This window comes from Cydia splendana, chromosome 15 (assembly GCF_910591565.1).
Source record: "Cydia splendana chromosome 15, ilCydSple1.2, whole genome shotgun sequence".
Classification (NCBI taxonomy): domain Eukaryota; kingdom Metazoa; phylum Arthropoda; class Insecta; order Lepidoptera; family Tortricidae; genus Cydia; species Cydia splendana.
In genome coordinates this window covers 3,899,703-3,920,409 of record NC_085974.1, presented here as the reverse complement: position 1 = coordinate 3,920,409, position 20,707 = coordinate 3,899,703, and the positions used below count along the sequence as shown (strand labels likewise).

Sequence of the window (20,707 nt, the reverse complement as noted above, 5' to 3'; positions counted from 1 at the left end):
AAACTTCAAATGTCGTCTTTCTAAATGTCAAAAAAAAATGGGTCAAACTGTTTTAGTAACAATTTAAACTTCTGTTCTCGGACTGAAATCGACATTAGTGAGAGCAGTTTTTTAATGATGCGAAACAAACCCACATCAATGTCAGCAATATGTCAAAATGACGTTTGCCGTTTTACCGCGAAAAAAAAGTGATCTACTTTTCAGAAGAATTCGATGTTTTTCTAGTAGTTTTAAAGTTGTTGCATGCGTTATATCACATTTAATATCAATTAAATTAATAAGTAGTTCATAAACTGTATTAAAATGTCTGACATCGATGAATTAGCTGAGTTGGACGAGTTGCTACGTGCCGATTTAGCTGACGAGGCTGAATCTGTCCAAAAGGAAACATTACGCGAAGTGGATATCTTCCAACCAAGCTCCAGCACACAATCCGAACCAGAAGTATCAGTGAGTAAAGCCGGGAAGTCTTCCGAGGTGCATAACGGAGACACGGACTCGTCAGACGACGAGGAGAAACGAAACTACACCGAACGCAAGTACAATGATTACGGCTCGCAAGTGAAAAAAATACTAGACGACAAACAACAAGAACACGTAGAGAAACAGTTGGACTTTGTAACTAGGTTGCGACAAGTTAATAATGACGTTAAATTTAACAAAAACAAAAGTAAACCCAAAGAAGTACAGCAAGACATTAGGCATGTGTTCTGTGCCCCAGAAACCAAGACTAAAGCAGTTTCGGACATTTACACCGATCCAGTATTCGGAATTAGAATTACAAAACCGCTTATATCCAGTGCAGCTCTCTTAGATCGCATGCAAGGGAGAGAGGCTATCAATATGTTAAGAGTGAAAAGACATGTAGAGAATGAAGACTTATCAAAAGATTGGGTTACAGCTGGTGTCATCGTCAGAAAAAGTGCTGTGAAAAAGTCCCAGAAAGGTAATCAATTTCTAATTTGGACTCTCAGTGACCTTAAGGATGACTTGAAGACAGTTTCAATGTTTCTATTTCGGAAAGCTTATAATGATCTCTGGAAAACAACTGAGGGCACTGTTGTTGCAGTTCTGAACCCTAATGTACTAGATCGTTCACAAAACAGTGCTGACCAGGCATGCCTCAGTGTTGAAACCTCTGACCGAGTCATGATACTTGGTCAATCTAAAGACCTAGGCACTTGTAAGAGTAAAAAGAAAAATGGGGAACCATGCACAGCGTTTGTTAATTTATCACAATGTGAACACTGCATTTATCATGTGAAACAGGAGTATCAGAAATACTCAAAAAGGTCAGAGCTGCAGTCCTCAACCATGGGTAAAGGGCTTGTTAATTTGCAGAAAAAAGTTTTAGGTAAAGATACTGTGATATACGGAGGGAGGGCATACACTGCCCCAACTTCTGGCAATCACAAGGTGATTAAGGATAGAGATCAAAACAGACTGATGTCTTTAAGCGACTATTACAAGTCAGAGGGAGACAAACTTATGATGAACAAAGCACCATATGGGGCAGGTCCCATGAAAAACAATACTACACCATTACACAGTCCATCAACTCAAAGAAAAAGTGATACAGAGAGACTTAATAAATTAACCGCATCTCCAAGCAATATATCTTCTAGCTTAGCAGAAAGAGTAGCTAGTTCACCAAAATTGGGCAAAGGATTTGGACTGAAAGGGAGTGGGACGGTAGATCTTAACATGTCTTATGGCCAAAAAGCAGCTGAAAGAGCAAAAGCTAATGCATTGAGACTTATACAACAGAGCGGAGGGATTGAGAAACTAGACCCAAATAACATAAGAGGCACTGAAAATGGCAAGAAAAGGGCTTTTGAAAAACTGAATGGTGATAATGAGAATGACTGCAAAAAATCTAAACCTAATGAGGAAACGAAAACGAATGGTATAAAGTCTGAAAGATTTAAGAAAATACTAGAAGCAACATCAGCCCATCAAAATCTGATTCAGGAACATGATGACAATGAACAGGACAAATACTTTAATAAGCTGGAAAAGAAGGAAGCAATGGAAGAAAAGATGTTGAACACATTCAAGTTGGCTTGCAAGGCTGTCAGGTGCATCAAATGCAAGTACACTGCATTTTCAGCTGCACAACTATGCAAAGATGAAAGACATCCCCTTAAAGTCCTGGACACTTTCAAGAGATTCTTCAAATGTCTTGATTGTAATAATAGGACAGTATCTCTTGAATTAATCCCAATGAAATCTTGTTCTAATTGTAACAGCTCTCGGTGGGAAAAGGCACCTATGTTGAGAGAGAAAAAGGTCACTTCCCTGTCGGAAGGGTTGTCTATAAGGGGTGAGGAAGAGGGCTATATAGGAGGACAGATTAATGCAGGGAAGAACATTAATTTATTAGTCCCTGATAACTGACATTTTAGAATTTTAGGATTTTACTGTACATATTAGCCGGTCCACACAGGGCGAGCATATGCGCGAGGCAATTTCCTCGCGCACAAAATGGCCAGTGTAGACGTGCCTCGCGCGCTGCCTCAGGCGTATGCTCGCTCTGTGTTGACCCGGCTATTGACATTTTAGTGTTGTATTTATTGTATTTTAGAATAAAACTCATTGTGAAAATAAAGCATAATATAATTTTATTATGAAACCTCCAGTCAATAACACTGAACCATTCCATAAAACAATTTGTTTTCGATTTCATACACGACCCCAGTATAATCTTGTCGAGCGGAACATTAAAGGGCTTTTTAATAATTTTTACACAGCCTTTACAATAAATTACTACAAGTTACAAAACTGATCAGTGGAGCTAACAAGAACCTCGACATTGTGTTTCTTACACCAATGTATTTACAACTCTTTATAATGACGGGCAGTGGTCCAGAACAGATATACTATCTATCTATATTATAATACACATAACAGTGAAACAAAACCAACAGACACCAATATCTAGGTTAAATAAAACAAAAGTTCATCAGCCGCCAAAATAAATAACTACAATCACACATTGTATAAGGCGGTCTTCACATTGGATACAGATCCGGACGCGGCTCAAGTGTTCGAGCGTGACATCGCATATTACAAAGCGTTGGTTCGCTCTCACACCGGAGCGGCGCGCACATCCACAGTAATAAGTTGATAACCGCGTAACAACTGCATACTTAAAATAGTTAAGTTTCATAAAGACATTATCATATCTGGCAATAGAAACAAAAAAGATTGACTGGTCCGAATGAAATATGAAACAGAAAAATCAAATGATATTTAACAAGTGAGACAAGATAACAGAGTATATAGTGAATAAAGTTATACATAAATTATTACATGATCGCAAGGAAAAATTGCACTTGGAAAGCTACTGTCTCGAAAACAGTCATACCATCTGCTTCTATTCGAATTAGGCACTTATTTGCATTATTATAAAAATAATTCAATACAGTACATCGAGCGTAGCTTTTTTATAATATGAACACAATTGACTGTGATTACGTTATAAATATATACATACATAGTATAATTGTAAAGTATAGATACTACAGACGAATCACGCATGGAGATCCAACGTGGAATTGTGTAAATAAATTGTAGTCATATGGCGGCATAAGGACAATGTAACTACGTATTTTATATTACGAACGATTATATAAGTACTAATGCATAAGTGAAATAATTGTAATATATGAGGCTAGTTTGTAAGTGCTATGACCAGGCGTGGCTCACTCCGTGATTTCGTTGCGTCGCTACAAGTACATGCGGCCACACCAGTTTTGGTGTCTAGCAGTAGTAGTTGCCGCGCACCGCTATGGTAAGGACGCCTGCTCCCGCTTGCGCCACCTTGTGGTCATATCTGTCGTAATAGACGCGTTTTGTTAGATAGTGAACCTTCTGTACCTTACTACTATTATTTATTCTGTGCTATGACTTAAAATCATGACTATTTCATATATGATTGTACCTTTACGCCGCCATTCCGACTATAACTGAGCTTCATCAGTATATTCAGACGCACACAACTATTCCTTGTGTTAAAGGAATTAAAATTTGAGGTTCAAACCAAACCTATACTTCAATTTTACTGGCAACATTTGAATATGGCATTTAAGATCTTACAAGATACAATTTTAAAAGTCTAAACTGGTATCACTGACGCGTTTGACTTATCGTATGACGCGTTTAAGACAGAGGCAACCCACATAGATTTTGAACTTTGAAATACCAAAGTAATAGGGTTCAGATTTGCGTAATTTCTGAAACCTTTATGCCCTGTCATTATGAACCTTGTCGGCATGCACGAAGGTTGATATTGGGCTGTATCCACGCGCGTCAGTTGACGTCTTTGCTTTGGCGGTCAAAGGTATAATATTCTTGTTGGGTTTTATGCTGCAGGTTTAGACTAGTAAAATAGTAACCTGTAAAGTAGCCACTTAGTGTTGCAACTTATAAAATTGCAGCTAGCGGCCTGGAGACTCTACAGACGTTGCAACAAATGACATGCGATTTTAGATAACTGCCGAATTCAATCGATCGACCAAATGCCGCGATGTAGCAAATCACATGGGATTATCGGTGATCGGCCAGAGGCCATCAGAGCTGCAAAGTGGACCACTGCCCCGGGTGCAATAGTACAAGACGAGTAGAAACATATAAAAGGTTGGGCGATCATTCCCACTCGGTGGTGGCGGGCGGCTTCGGTGTGAGATCGTACAGCACGCGCGAGATGCCCGGCACGCTCATTAGCTCTTTGCGCATTCTGTCTATCACCTGTCAACAAAATAAATATGATTAAGTAACTATAGTTGTTACGGTTAAAAATCGTAACTTCAGTTTTTATGTCTCGCTTCATTGGATGCTCGTAGCGACATCTAACAACTGGGCATGCAAAGCGGTGTTAGGGATCGGTGCGGGTCAATCTATGTTTTCAGCGCCATCTGTCCAAATCGAGAGGTACTCGATCAGCTGGAAGCTTAGTGTCACAGTGTTATGTGAATTTAGATGTTTTTTAGATGTTTTTTTAAATTTATTTACTCAATAAAAAATACACAGTAATCCATTAAACATATTTTTTCGCCAAACTGCATGACAGTTTGTTGGCGAACGGTAGCAAACAACAATCTTCCTTAATCTACTCTACTGTGTAAGGTATAAGTAGGTACTATCAGCAATACACTTACCTGACCAGTCGTTAGGCTTTATCTCATTGCAACAAGTTTGTTTAAATATTTAGGTTTTATTTTCCTATAATAATTACATTGAATATCGTTAGTCCTTTATCATTTTGTTGTAGTACTTTTGGATTTCAAAATATTGTTTGTGGCAAGTGCACTGCATGCAAACTGACTAAAAAAAACACAGTGGCACAGTATAAATAGTGATAGTCAATTATCTTGGCATATTTTGAAACAGTTACGCCTAGCAGATCTTTTATTTAAATTTAATGAGAATTACTGTAAAATTTACTTATACTTGTCAATTTAGGCATATTACACCCCGCTTTATTGGCTCGTAAAAAAACCTTTGACGTGACGAAAGGCCGGAGAACTATGGACCATAATGTCTGTGCGGTAAGGTATAGTTTGGTACTCACATCCTGCGGCATGGCGTCTGAACCAGGGAGGGCTGCTACACCAGCCATGAAGTCAGAGGTGACGAAGAGTCGGAGCACTATGGACCTTATTGTCTGTTCGATAAGGTACAGATTGGTACTCACATCCTGCGGCATGGCGTCTGAACCAGGCAGGGCTGCTACACCAGTCATGAAGTCCGAAGTGACGAAGGGCCGGAGCACTATGGAGCGCTGGCAGGAAGGAGCCCGGGTGGCGGCGTCGCGGTCGAAGTGTATGGGGATGAGGACCACGGGCATCTGCGCGATGCGGGATGCTGCGCCGCTTGACAACAGGACCTGGAGTTAATAATTACTGTTATTGTTAAATTGACCGAGGCAGAAAAGGTGCCTAGTGATATTTCCGCACAAAAAAAATGCGTTAGACCAAGGGTCGGCAAACCGCGGCTCGCGAGCCGCATGCGGCTCTTTGAAGAACACTTGTGGCTCTTATAGTGACCCAAAAATGAAACACTTGAGATTTTTAGACCCCTGAAATCAACAAGACTTAAGCTTCCTAAAACAGGTAATTTCTACTACTGATGACCTCCTTCTCAAAAGTTTGCCAATCCTAAAATAAAATACACGAAATTTGTAGTCAACAGTCAAATATTTCAAGAATATTTCTCCTTCCTGCAGAAACATAATATCAATATGTATTTTCTAAAATGACGCAGACTGACAATGCGAATCGTGGAGCAGACCAACAAGTGAACAAGCAATTGTGACAACTTTAATAACTGCTTCAAACACTTGGCAATTATACTCTACTGCTATGGGCTCTCCGAAAAAGAGTAAAATACAGTTAGTCAAATTATTTAACTAAATAACAAAATAACTTGTAAGAGTAAGAATATTACCTGTGTGGCAATGTCGTCCGCTTGGCGGATAGTTGAGATGACCTGCTGTGTGAGGAAAGTCGGCGTGATGTCTGTTACTTGCTCTTTGATCAGCCCTCCGAATGCGTAGCACACCCTGAACACAAAACAAGAGATAAAATTAAGTATTTTTCAAATTACATATGATAATGCAGATAAATACTTATTTAGGGATGTTATGTTTTTTCTTCACCTTGCCTCACCCTGTACAGTCTACTGTAAAAATATGGGTGTAGACAACTTACTCAAAAATATGCCCCATAGTTGATTTGTACACCCATATTTTTACAGCTGACTGTACCTATAGTTCGTTTTTTTTAGCATTAGAAATAAGGTAAACAATCTTGATGTGTCTTTTAATTGAAAAACACGTTTTAAAAATAAGTCACGGCAAATATGTAACAATTATGAATCTAATACGATCATTTATATTCTTCTGCTTGCATAAGTAACAGTTACTGATTTTCAAAAAGCGTTTTTCAATTAAAAGACATGTCAAGATCGCTTACCTTCTTTCTAATGCTAAAAAAACGAACTATACGTATGCTTGCAAATAAACGTTTCTATTCTATTTTATTCACCAATCAAGCAAGGTAAATACCTCGTTTTTATAGTAAATATAATATTTACGGTCGATTGCACCAAACCGTTTGTTAACATCATCGTATTTCGTTAAAATCAGCTTGTATGGTGAAAGTTTGACAGTACTCCACGGTTTCATGACCTCTGGCACATTTAAAGGCCCCTGTACATATTGGGCCAGCGTGGACCAGTCTGGGGGACGCATTTATGCGTTAGAGGGAGCAAGTGACATTGCTATCTCATTCTACCGCATGGCTGCGTCCCTTGGACTGGCCTGCGTTGGCCCAATATGTATAGGGGCCTTTACATTTAAAGTTTGTTGATTGTACATTCGCCAACGCGATCATATATCGGCATAGGAGCCGAGGTGCTTACAAATATCTGAACACATCTATTATCAAGGCGTTAAAGTGCGTGTTCCGATATTTTTGAGCACCTCGGACGCTCCGATTTGTCTGCTGGCGACTGTACTTGGTAAACTTGGTTCAATCCGCTCAAAGGTAGTAGTATTGAAATTACGCTTCATACCTGTTAACGTTGTGGCAGACGCGAGGTATGATCTTGGCGAGGTAGTGCATATCTTTCCAGTCGGGCGGGTAGCGCTCCGTCGACAGTGCTACCGCGTAGCTGTACGTTCGTGCGTCACCTGTAACATACATCCTTATAAAATACAGGTACTGCATAATTGCATACACAAGATTAGTTTTGTTTTTTGGAGCGCAGCGGCAGCAACGCGGCGGCGATGGGCGACTTGGAGGAGATGCGTTTGAGCTCGGCTTGCTCTGCGGACGTGGTTCACTGGCCTAGTAGTGCGTCTGTCTCTCTGTCCGTCTGTCTGTGTTAACTTACCCTGCACGCCCACGGAGCGCAGCGGCAGCAACGCGGCGGCGATGGCCGACTTGGAGGAGATGCGTTTGAGCTCGGCTTGCTCTGGGGCCGTGGTTCACTAGCCTGGTAGTGCGTCCCTGTCTCTCTCTGTCCGTCTCTGTCTGTGTTAACTTACCCTGCACCCCCACGGAGCGCAGCGGCAGTAATGCAGCAGCGATGGGCGACTTGGAGGAGATGCGTTTGAGCTCGGCTTGTTCTGTTGCCGTGGTTCACTGGCCTGGTAGTGCGTCCCTGTCTCTCTCTGTCCGTCTCTGTCTGTGTTGACTTACCCTGCACGCCCACGGAGCGCAGCGGCAGTAATGCAGCAGCGATGGGCGACTTGGACGAGATGCGTTTGAGCTCTGCTTGCTCTGGGGCCGTGGTCGCGTTCACTACGCGGCCTAGTAGAGCGTGCGACTTGACGATCATGCTCGCGTACTCTACCATTATTTTTACTATGACCTGGAACAGGGTTGATTCAAGTTACAATGTGCAAAAATCTTAAAATCTCAAATTGGTCAATGCTCATAGGGAGCGTGCATGAACTGTAGACGACAGCACAGAAGCCCCCTAATCATTGGCGCGAAGCATTATGTCAAGTTTCCATTTTTAGTTTTAAACCACTAGATACTATGCGAAATAGCGCAAGCGTAAAGTGTAGAAAAGTGTTAAAAATTTAACAGGCAAAAAAAAAAGCATAATTAGAGTGGTATCTGTGGTTGCTGCGCTGCAGTGTAAAGAAGTCTAAAAAAGCAGGAGCCTATGGTTCTCGTTGCCACAACATTGGCTCGGCGCACGTATCGGTATCGTCAGCGCCACCTAGCGAAGCGGGTAGACACAACGTTGGCAGTTTCCAAACAGCGCCACCTAGCGAACTTACTTGAGTCTCGGAGAAGTCCCGCTCGGCGCGCGGCTCGTCCTGGCACAGCACGCGCACGGCCAGCCCGGGGCCCGGGAACGGGTGCCGCGCCACCAAGCCGGACGGGAGGCCGAGCTCGAGGCCTAGGGCTCGGACCTGTCAACAAGAAAATAGGAGTTGCTAACTAAGCACTCTTTCCTAGCATTGCTCGTTACATGGCGACCCTGTCAACACTGAATAGATTTTCATATTACCTCGTCCTTGTTAGTCTTTGAACGGCTCCACGACAGTTCACTGTTCTCTGACCAAGTCCGTGTCGTTGCGGTGCGTCTTTGCTTTGTCTCTCAGTGACGAGTGTGACATGAGTTAAGAACGCGTCCCGCTCTATACTTTATATGCGACCAGCGCATAGTTAGAGTGAGACAGATAGCATTAACTCACCTCATCCTTGTGGAAATCCTTGAGCGGCTACACGACACGTCCGCGGGTGCCCAACGCTCTCACCAAGTCCGTGTCGTTGTGCTGCGTCTTGATTGTGGCTGCGTTGCCTGACGCAAGGGCTGATGCTGACTCGTCGGCAAAGTGTGACCGAGTTATAGTTAGAGTAAGACAGATATAACCCTGCCTCTCACCTCATCCTTATGGAAGTCCTTGAGCGGCACAAGCACTCTGCCACGCGCCCGCCGCGCACGCACTAAGTCCGTGTCGTTGTGGTGCGTCTTGCTTGTGGCCGCGTTGCCGGACGCAAGGGCTAATGCTGACTCGATCTGGTCGGCAAAGAGTGACCGAGTTATAGTTATAGTAAGACAGATATAACCGCCTGCCTCTCACCTCATCCTTGTGGAAGTCCTTGAGCGGCTCAACCACTCTGCCACGCGCCCGCAGTGCACGCACTAGGTCCGTGTCGTTGTGGTGCGTCTTGATTGTGGCCGCGTTGCCGGACGCAAGGGCTGATGCTGACCCGATCAGGTCGGCAAAGAGTGACCGAGTTATAGTTAGAGTAAGACAGATATAACCCTGCCTCTCACCTCATCCTTGTGGAAGTCCTTGAGCGGCTCAACCACTCTGCCACGCGCCCGCAGCGCACGCACTAGATCCGTGTCGTTGTGGTGCGTCTTGATTGTGGCCGCGTTGCCTGAAGCCAAGGCTGATGCTGATTCGATCAGGTCGGGGCGGAGCGTGCCTTGACCGAGGAGAACTTGGTCCTCCCTGGGAAAAAAAATAGGAATTGAAACAGACGCGAAATTCCACACTATGGCATAGTCTATGGGAATCCGCTCCTTCGCGCCTACTTCATTTTCAAAATTGAAGCCTCTTTTGCCAGACCATATTAACAGATTCTCTCTATCTCAACGCTTTCAGCAGATATCCCATGTCCGTCTCAGTCGTCACAACTGTTTTTTTGTTATTGTCATTTGAGTCATTTTTACCCTACGTTCACGCTGCAATACTCTAAAATAACAAGAGACACCGCGTGTAGCTTCCATAAGCAGCGTCCAGCATCAAGACGTAATATCATTCAGACTATTCTGGAACAAACACTAATCAGTGATCACTCACTGCTGGTTTGCAGTCTGCCTTCGGCCTCGCGGGCTACTAACTGCAGGTTGAAGTCGGGCAGGGCCTGCTAAGTGATACGAATAAACAGGAGTGGGGTGCGGCCTTCGGCCTCGCGGGTACTTACTGCAGGTTAAGGTCGCGCACGGCCTGCTCAGCGATACGAATGAACACGTCGCCGATGATGCGACGCTTGTCTTCTGGAGCCTGTGTGTGGCAGAGCAGTGGAGTGCTCCGCGTGCGGCCTCCGGCCTCGCGGACCACTGTGCTGCCTTGCCGGAACTGAAAATAAAAATATATGTCGAGAAGGTCTGGAATCTGGAGTCAACCAAGATGGTTTCAAATGTTAGACTTAAGAAAAACTTTGTTTATAGAAAGTAAAGCAACAAACCTGATGAGACGCGTTGATGACATGAAGCCTAACTCCCAGCTCACGGAGACACCTCTCCACTTTAGAGCTCTCGTTCTTACGCATGAATCCTACAAAAAAACATCATGATTAGTGTGTCGTCTGATGGCGAAGAAATTGTATGGCACGCCTGGTGAAACAGTTTAAAAACCCTTTCTGTTCATTGTTCAGGGGAAAATAGTGGCGGAACCATAGCAACGTGGTATAAGAAAAAGTTGAACATTTCACATGTTGCTAATCGAACCGAGTTTTGTATTCGAAGTGAGGTTGAGGTTGGATGGTGCGTGGCCAATCATGAAAGGCTACTTATTCTGTGACTAGGTAACCAAAGAGCAATATTTTTGTCCTACGCTGAGACGGGGACAACATAGTGCCAATGGCCATATTGTTAACTGACAATTCGCCGTTAATGCAACGACATAGGGTACACCAATGGTCATGGTCAGTTACATACCATTATCGATGTGTAGCGCGATGACTTGGTCCTCGCGCAGCGCGGTCCGAAGCAGAGCAGCGCACACTGTTGAGTCAACTCCCCCGCTCACCAAAACCTGAGAGAGACAATACAATGTCATATTATGGTGCTGTTTTTTACATTATACGTTGTCGAGCCATGGCCATTCTGTAAAACTATAATTTTTTCTTCATTTGGTACTTCATTTAGCTAAGCGACCTATGTGCAATTTCTCAATGTATGTATGTAATAAGGATATTAAATGATGTATATTCTTGGCCTGATTCATCTGCCAGAGGGAACAAAATGATGTACCATATTACCCAGACTACGCTCCAGGCAACGATGCAGATGGCCGAAGATCAAGAGGCCTGGAGCGCAGTAATAGGAAGAATACCCCATAGAAGTCACGTCCCTGAGACATGAGGTCACGACCAAGAAGAAGAAGAACGGATACCTCACTATATTACGCATAAAATGTGATGTACAGTAAGCTGCAGAGATAACTGTACATCTGGATTACATGACGATTGTCGTTATTCCGGGGTAGGTAGAGAAGGTATGGGGTTGAGGTCGGAGGTGGAGGCGGTAGGGGGGTTGAGAAATCGGGGAATGGGCGCCAAGCGGCGATTGTGGGGTCAGTCTGAGGGTCGAGGGATCGGGAGATTGGGCAAGGGTCAGGGGTGGAGGTTATATGGTTGTAGAGGGGGGGTTAGGAGTTATTACTTACAAGAACTTTGTTGTTGTCTCCGACGGCGTCGCGTATGTACTGGATGCAGGCCTCGCGGCGCGAGCGGAGCGTGAACGAGCGCGACATGCCCGCTATGTCGAACAGGAAGTTCGACAGCATCTGTTTGCCTTTCGATAGGCCGGAGCAGCTATACCAGGGTTACACATATCTTGTGTAATGTGAAAGGTGTTAGACTTACAAGAACTTTGTTGTTGTCTCCGACGGCGTCGCGTATGTACTGGACGCAGGCCTCGCGGCGCGAGCGGAGCGTGAACGAGCGCGACATGCCCGCTATGTCGAGCAGAAAATTCGACAGCATCTGTTTGCCTTTCGATAGGCCGGAGCAGCTATACCCGAGTTACACATATCTATGTCTTTGTCTAATAAAGGTGTTATTCTTACAAGAACTTTGTTGTTGTCTCCGACGGCGTCGCGTATGTACTGGACGCAGGCCTCGCGGCGCGAGCGGAGCGTGAACGAGCGCGACATGCCCGCTATGTCGAACAGGAAGTTAGACAGCATCTGTTTGCCTTTCGGGGTTAGGTCCACCTGAGAAAAAAATAATTATTAAGAAAGGGATAAAACATAATTTAACTAAATCAGGCCCGTAAAGTTTTATGAATAGGGGGGTTAGAATCCATAGAATTTTTCATCGATCGTGCTCGTGCCGCCGGTGGTACGAAGTTACACGAATTTTTGTCTTATTTATCAGACAGCAGCGACCCCGTTTTTGTATGTCTTATATCAGTCTACGGCGGTTAAAAGGTTAATAAATTCTGCTCTCTAGCAATATTCAGATCATCAATTGTCTCTCTTTCGTCTACACAGACGTTTTGTGGGTACACCGTTTTTGGTGGCTTAATAGACGGATGTGAGACGGACATGACCTACATTACCAAGGGTTTCTATTTATTGTCCTTGTGTTTTAAAGGCAATGATATTTTAACTCTATAGATAGACTGATATAGATAACAATAAAAAAGTGGAAAAAATCGAACTCATGATTGTGGATCACTAGCCCATTGCACCCGAGGAAAGCGAATATTTCCACCATATGCGCCTTAACGCATTCACTGCCAGGAGGCGTGGCCTAGGAACAAACTTGTATGACGGTGGACGCATATGTGCGTCGGGGGCAGTGAATGTGTTAGGTTAGAGGCGCCCTAGCGACATCTGCCGTATGAGTGTTACACTTCCTGTGTTTGAGTTAAGAATTACCTCAGAGTGAAACTGGACTCCATAAAAGCGCATTTAGTAACTATATATTGCTGCGATGGTCTCCGCCTCTCTGCACGCTGTCGCCATGACTCAGTATTACAGTTTACATATTTTGAATTGTTTTTAGGTGTCTAATATTAATTAAGAGCTATTTCTACCAGTCGGACATCACAAAAAATAATCTCACTATGCCATGTCGGTTGCAAACAAACTTACAGATCGGCTAATGGTAAGCGATTTTAATAGCCTACCTACATTAAGACTTCTTCCTCTAGGAATGCAGCTGGTCCAGATACGAGTGACTTCCACTGTGAGGGTAGTTTGAATTAATTACCTCAGGGTGAAACTGGACTCCGTACAAGCGCATTTGCTCATTATATATGGCCGCGATGAGATGGTTGGACGACTGGGCGCCGACGCGGAAACGGTCTCCGACTCTCTGCACGCTGTCTCCATGACTCAGTACCACAGTTTATATATTTTGAATTGTTTTTAGGTGTCCAATATTAATTGAGAGCTCTTTCTACCAGTCGGACATCTTAAAAAAATTCTAACCATACCATGTTGGTTGCAAACAAACTTACAGATTGCCTTATGGTAAGCGATTTTAATAGCCTACCTACTTTAATACTTCTTCCTCTAGGAATGCAGCTGCTCCAGATACGAGTTCCACTGGCTAGGTTGAATTAATAATTAATTACCTCAGGGTGAAACTGGACTCCATATAAGCGCATTTGCTCATTATATATGGCCGCGATGAGATGGTTGGACGACTGGGCGCCGACGCGGAAACGGTCTCCGACTCTCTGCACGCTGTCTCCATGGGTCAACAGTACTGGCTGGAGTTTCTCGAGGCGGCTGTGGAAAAAGTAAATTTATGTTCGATTCGAGGCGCATATTTTTTAGCTAACTGTTTTTAAAGATTTTTTAAAGATCCTATTTAAAAAGATGAATTAATATTTTTGGTTTTAAGAAACTTTGTTTATCTAAAACACTTTCTTGTCGGGTAAACACTCACTGGGCCGCAGCCCAAGAAAATGGACAGACCAGTACCACTACCACCAGTTTTGACATTGACATATTCACTCACGTCTAAATAACTTACTTTCTATGCATCTTGCTCGTACTCACATATTAGTGCAAGCGAGATGTATAGAAAGTAATTTACGTAGACGTGAGCTAATATGTCAATGTCAAAACTGGTGGTAGCCGTACAGGCCGCGTAGCCAAGATGCCAATCGTTACGCTCCGTAGCGATCGAAACGCAACTGTCACTGTCACACTAATATGGAAGAGTGATAGAGAGACATAATGCTTTCGTTGTCGAAGCGATAGCGATTGTAACCTTGCCAAGGCCGGCAGGTCCGCTCCACACTGGACACCAAACTGCACGTCGCAACATGACGCCAAAGACCGACACAAATGGCGAATCAGTAAGAAGCTAATCAAACGGGAACTTCACGACCCTCAGTAATGAGGAATACGACGCAAGGAGGACACACTCACTTGAACAGGGGGCACGTGGTTTCCACTTCGACCTCGTACTGTCCGTCCTCTCGGGCGTCCTTGCGCAGCACGGAGCCCCCGAACTCCTTGTTCAGCATTTGCATGCCATAGCAGATACCTGAGAAAATAAACAACCTTATTGACATAAAGAGTTTAGGAGACCTAATCCGAATCTCTCTAACATATAACTAAAACAAGTTGCAAATAATAGGTGTAATTTCTTAGGTGATGCAAAATATATGGTGGTTTTCATAAAAAAAGGTACCATTTACTTTTTTTCGAAAAACCAGCAACTTTTGGGATATTTAGACTCAGAATCACGAGTCCTATTGAATGAGACAAAGAAAAAAAGTGGCCTCAGTTTTTCATACAAAATTTTGGGCGTCAGTTTTGTAACGGCGGTCCATACAAAATATATGTGAGAATGCGTTACAAAACTGTCATTTTTTTTGGACACATTTTTTTCTTTTTAAATCGATAGGCTCGTGATTCTGAGTAGAAATAACCCAAAAGTTGATGGATTTTCGAAAAAAAGTAAATGGTACACTTTTAGGTGATAATGCCCCTATACGAGTATACGCGATTGTACTCATTGCTATGATTAACTTTTTCTTTAATAGTATAAGTAAGTATGAAATCACAAAATCTAGTCTCCATACAATTGTCAACTTGAACTTTAGTATGGATCACCTGATCTTATTCTTGCGACTTCAGGGTTGCTCTAAGTTGCTCACAATAGTGAGTTCAGTCGCAGATGTATATTTTGTATCACCTAAAACATTACACCTCGTATATAAACAAGGTTATAATAATCTGGAGCACAACATATCATATACAATCTAACCACAACTACTCACGAACGTCCGAATGGTATTGCGTTAAATGAACTGAGCTTACCTAACACAGGTAATCCAATCTTGAACATAACAGCGTCATATCGAGGTGCATCTTCAGCGTAAATAAAGTTGGGGTCTACTAAGATGATACCTAATGGCGCGGAACTCTGCCTCCTTGAGGTGGTACGTCGGGTGTCCAACGAAAATACGGGGTATTAGTCTCATAGCTCTACAAATCTATTTCAAATTGCTTACCCAGCACAGGTAGTCTAGTCTTGAATATATATATATCACCATCATGTCTCGGCGCATCTTCAGCGTAGACAGAGTTGGGTTCCCTGGGATGACAATAGCGCGGTTCCCCGCCTCCTTGGGATGGTACGTCAAGTCAAGCGACAAGTTGTATATCACCCATAGCTCTAGTAACCTATGTCATATTGCTTACCTAACACGGGGAGTACGATCTTGAATATATCAGCATCATATCTCAGCGCATCTTCCGCGTAGACAGAGTTGGGTCCCCTGAGATGACAATAGCGCGGTTCCCCGCTTCCTTGAGGTGGTACGTCAAGCGACAAGTTGTATATCAACCATAGCTCTAGTAACCTATGTCATATTGCTTACCTAACACGGGAAGTCCGATCTTGAATATATCAGCGTCATATCTCGGCGCATCTTCAGCGTAGACAGAGTTGGGGCCTCCTGAGATGATGATAGCGCGGTACCCTGCCTCCTTGAGGTGGTACGTGAAGCGACAAGTTGTATATCACCCATAGCTAGTGTATCCTATGTCATATTGCTTACCTAACACGGGGAGTACGATCTTGAATATATCAGCATCATATCTCAGCGCATCTTCCGCGTAGACAGAGTTGGGTCCCCTGAGATGACAATAGCGGCGTTCCCCGCCTCCTTGAGGTGGTACGTCAAGCGACAAGTTGTATATCAACCATAGCTCTAGTAACCTATGTCATTTTGCTTACCTACGACGGGGAGTCCGATCTTGAATATATCAGCGTCATATCTCAGCCCATCTTCAGCGTAGACAGAGTTAGGTTCCCTGAGATGATAATAGCGCGGTTCCCCGCCTCCTTGAGGTGGTACGTGAAGCGACAAGTTGTATATCACCCATAGCTAGTGTATCCTATGTCATATTGCTTACCTAACACAGGGAGTACGATCTTGAATATATCAGCATCATATCTCAGCGCATCTTCCGCGTAGACAGAGTTGGGTCCCCTGAGATGACAATAGCGGCGTTCCCCGCCTCCTTGAGGTGGTACGTCAAGCGACAAGTTGTATATCAACCATAGCTCTAGTAACCTATGTCATATTGCTTACCTAACACGGGGAGTCCGATCTTGAATATATCAGCGTCATATCTCGGCGCATCTTCAGCGTAGACAGAGTTGGGGCCTCCTGAGATGATGATAGCGCGGTACCCTGCCTCCTTGAGATGGTACGCCGGGGTGTCTAACGGCAAGATGTCGGATTCCACGCATAGTTCGCGTACACGGCGATCTATCACCTGGACAAATAAGAAAAAGGAGCATTCTACAATGGTACACTACTCAGAAATACCAACTCAACTATAAGTATCCCTAAGATCCCTTGAGGGGATAAGTTCGCCTTTGTACACATTTATACTTCCTGTGTTATGTAGGTACTTGTTTTGTGCAATAAAGTGTTTACTACTACTACTAGTATTTCTTTTAGGCTGCGTTTCCACCAGAGATGTGCAAAGATGCTGTGTAACTTGGTCATAAATGATCGCCCCTTATTTATTGATGACGTCAGCCGCGAGACTTGAAGCTGGTTCCAATCCAAACTCAAGAGGTGGATTTTATTGACATGTCTTTTACTAAAACTGATAAGTAGACTTACCTTTCCATACTGCGAGCCAGCGTCTAGGATGGCGACTTTATCCCTCGGGTGTGTTGCTCCGTTGGTGCCCCGGTACTGGCCCTCTGCTGTGGCTGTGTGCATCTCGCCAAACCGCCAGCAGCACTACACAAAAAATGCATGAGTATAAAGGCTTTGTCACACTGCGTAATGTCACGCGGCACACCTCCACCCGCACCTTGCGAATAGTAGAGAACGTGATTGCTCGCGCCTCACAGGTTTGCGCAGGCCTTTAAGCACCTCCCCCTACTGAGGTAGCCCTTACACTGTTAAAAATTATGTAATTTTAAATTAAATTATGTAATTTTACATGCAAAAAAATTACATAATCCTGTAAAATTCCCGAAAAATCTGGGAAATTTACGGAAAAATATGACATTTTACGTAATTCTCGTAAATTTTTACGAGAATTACGTAAAATGTCATATTTTTCCGTAAATTTCCCAGATTTTTCGGGAATTTTACAGGATTATGTAATTTTTTTGCATGTAAAATTACATAATTTTTAACAGTGTAGGCCCTTACCATAGTTGAGCTAATATCTGCCTATCTTATATTGGGATACCCTCCTCCAATTGAGGGGGGATTTAAATTTTCTCGAGGCAGAGGTGTAGGGTCGGAGCCGGTGTAGCTTTATTTGACGTTCATAAGCGCATTGTAATATGCCTACTTGAATAATAAACTATCTTTATCACGTAAAATGTGTTCATTCCATCTCTCTCTCTTTCCTAACCGATTTCGGCCACAGTCTATTACTAGTACTAGTCCCAATAAGGCCTGGTTTGCGTTCTTGGTTGAAAGGTCAAATATTTCGTATAAAAAATTGTGCTTATCAAATTCATGGAATTGGTTCTAAGAGGACTTAAGGGGTAAAAAGTCGTTTACAAGTTAGCTTTGGAGTGTTCCACAGGCTGCCCTGTACAAACGCATTTTATTTCATGTATCATTTACAACTTTTTAATTGGCGTTTAAAGACGATGGTTATTTTTATGTGCATATTTTTGAATGTTTGTCACAGAAACTCCATACCTACAAATCTTCAGAACAATGGCAGACAATTTCATGGAATGCTTCTTTGCGAGTAGAAAAAGGCGGCAAATATTGAAAACTGTATAGGCATGAAGGATCAATGTCCCATACACATTTTGAATTTCGTGGCTTTTGACAAAGTGGGTTTGCTAAAGTATCTCACTAAAAGATTGTTACGGTGCAAAAACTGTGTTCGGATTAATTCCATATTACCTATTGCATTAAACATGAAGGCATTAAATATGTATAATACCGTAGCCGCCACGCGCTTGCCAATTTGCGAGGCTTCAAGTCTGCAGGATAATAATCAATAAAACGCATCATTTTTTATATATAAAATTAGATCTAATATATTCAGTTAGGAGTTAGGAGAATGTAATGGTACCTCAGACAACGAATATAAAGTGAAACATGTTTTGTTACTAATTCGAAAGTTAAATATCATAAATATCTGAGTTATACACATTAAAAATAAAACAAAGGGCTGGGTTTCTTATTTGTAAACTCAACACCCTCTACCATATTTTTTTTGAGGAGTTAAATTCTTCTTTTGTCTACCTAGTCCTCTAGATCTAGGTGAACATATAGTATTCCACATGTATTCCAAATATGAATCCTCAACTGACTTTTATAGGTTTGCAAAATTACTGACTTTTATAGGTTTGCAACATTTTGGTAAGTCTGTTTTGATCAAAACTGCCTTTGAATTTATCAAAAAAGTTCATAATTATTGTGAAGGTAACAAAAGCCCTACTATACGATAATTAATGCCTTTTTTACGTATATTTTGGCAAATGTGTTTCAATCTTCAAGAGTGTATCCTCATGTGCCTCAGTGTTAATTTATCGTTAATTTGATAGTGTCAAGAAAAGGTATAGATTCCCTTAAATACCAATTTTGTTAATTAAATAGTTAGTAAAATCAGTCAGTCAGTATAAAGTATAAAATCCTACCATATGATATGTTTAAATTTAATTCAAATCTAATAAGAAAATAATTAACATTGCCAGATTAAACTAAATCCAGAAAAGTATTACAGCAATGTCATTCTCATTAAGTATATATACATAAATACTATAACTACTCCCCCAAATACACAGATAACAAAATAGGACAATGAACTTGAACTTGGCCTGAATGTCTACAACTTTTACTATTTCTGTTCAGTTCAGTGTGAGGCAATAAAAACAAAAATAGACATCGCAATATTCACAATGAAAGCATCACTATAAAGAATGGGATAAACACAACTATACAGGGCTATAACCGCGAAAATAGAAGTTCGCAAATTGCGGGCATCTTTCTCTGTCACTCTAATTTCGCGTTCATTGGAGTAAAAGAGAAAGATCCCCGCATTTTGCGAATTTCGGTTTTCATGGTAGGCCCTCAGTGAACTTCATTATGTATACATTTCTGTACTTTATTCTAAAGAATCTAAAGGTTCTAATATTACCATAGAGATGCATGGAAGAATGAGAGGGAGAGAGCAGTGGGACACAATTGGTTAAAAAAAAAAAGGTTAGAAGTACAGTTCTTTGTGTGGCTGATTGCACTTAGGGAACACAAGTATAATGCTAGCTGGAAGCGAATGCTTTAATTCACTAAGTCTTCTTCTCCTTTGATAAGTTTTTTCTTTGAGCAATTAAGTCTAATAAATACCTTTAATAAGAACTGTCTAAATCCCAACATCACAACACAACACAGAAAATACACACAAATCTGCACAAACAGTAGACATCTTCAACTGTCAAAACACAAAGTTATTACAAAAACTTGTCAAACACAAAGAGACAATAGGAGAGATTGATAAAACTATAGTGAAATTATCTGAATATCATTGGACAGTTCTCTCCACTGAGCCAACTGAGTGAGTGTTATTTATAGAAAGCACCCACGTGAAGAAAATAAACACAAACATATATACTGGATAGGAGTGACAACATGAATGATACTGTACGAGCATTCTGTATTTGTAAGATTTGTTTGTTTTAGGTGATATAAAAATGTATAAGCCTACTTAATACATGTTAAATTATTTTGTTACAATTAATTGAGTTTTATTGCAATAATAGCATCAATATTTATCACAATATTTGTGTTTCTTATAGCATTCTGATTGATATCTCATATAACATTTCATTAAAAAATGTGAATATAATAATGTAGTACATTATTTTATGCACTAACAGCATAAAAACTGTGTTATAAGATTTATTTGTCATAAATCTGCATGTAAGATCATTCTCTTAACTTAGTTTACCGGTTCAAATATACTTAACCTTCAGCACCCAAA

At 42.0% G+C, this 20,707-nt stretch overlaps 2 protein-coding genes across 2 annotated transcripts; one reads left to right on the top strand and one right to left on the bottom strand.

Moving 5' to 3' along the window:
* Positions 1 to 155: 155 nt before the first annotated feature.
* On the top strand, positions 156 to 2,848 carry LOC134797461 (protein MCM10 homolog). The gene has a single exon (XM_063769695.1). It carries the CDS (start codon positions 304 to 306, stop codon positions 2,395 to 2,397), a length of 2,094 nt encoding a protein of 697 aa, XP_063625765.1. The 5' UTR covers positions 156 to 303; the 3' UTR covers positions 2,398 to 2,848.
* On the bottom strand, positions 2,605 to 20,261 carry LOC134797462 (GMP synthase [glutamine-hydrolyzing]). Its single transcript, XM_063769696.1, has 16 exons — positions 20,074 to 20,261; positions 17,368 to 17,490; positions 16,825 to 17,011; positions 14,648 to 14,765; positions 13,843 to 13,999; positions 12,326 to 12,472; positions 11,194 to 11,290; positions 10,722 to 10,810; positions 10,458 to 10,612; positions 9,802 to 9,982; positions 8,795 to 8,929; positions 8,205 to 8,376; positions 7,576 to 7,693; positions 6,448 to 6,562; positions 5,696 to 5,887; positions 2,605 to 4,749 (listed from the first exon to the last, which is right to left on the bottom strand). The coding sequence occupies exons 1-16, from the start codon at positions 20,101 to 20,103 to the stop codon at positions 4,648 to 4,650; spliced, it is 2,118 nt and encodes a 705-aa protein (XP_063625766.1). The 5' UTR covers positions 20,104 to 20,261; the 3' UTR covers positions 2,605 to 4,647.
* Positions 20,262 to 20,707: the final 446 nt, after the last annotated feature.

Coding starts and splice junctions, on each gene's coding strand:
- LOC134797462 (XM_063769696.1), bottom strand. CDS start 20,103: ATGTTGGGATTTAGACAGTTCTTATTAAAG. Junction 14,000..14,647: donor ACCACGTGCCCCCTGTTCAA/GTGAGTGTGTCC, acceptor CTTTTTCCACAG/CCGCCTCGAGAAACTCCAGC. Junction 8,930..9,801: donor AGGACTTCCACAAGGATGAG/GTGAGAGGCAGG, acceptor TCTTGTTGACAG/GTCCGAGCCCTAGGCCTCGA.
- LOC134797461 (XM_063769695.1), top strand. CDS start 304: ATGTCTGACATCGATGAATTAGCTGAGTTGGACGAGTTGCTACGTGCC.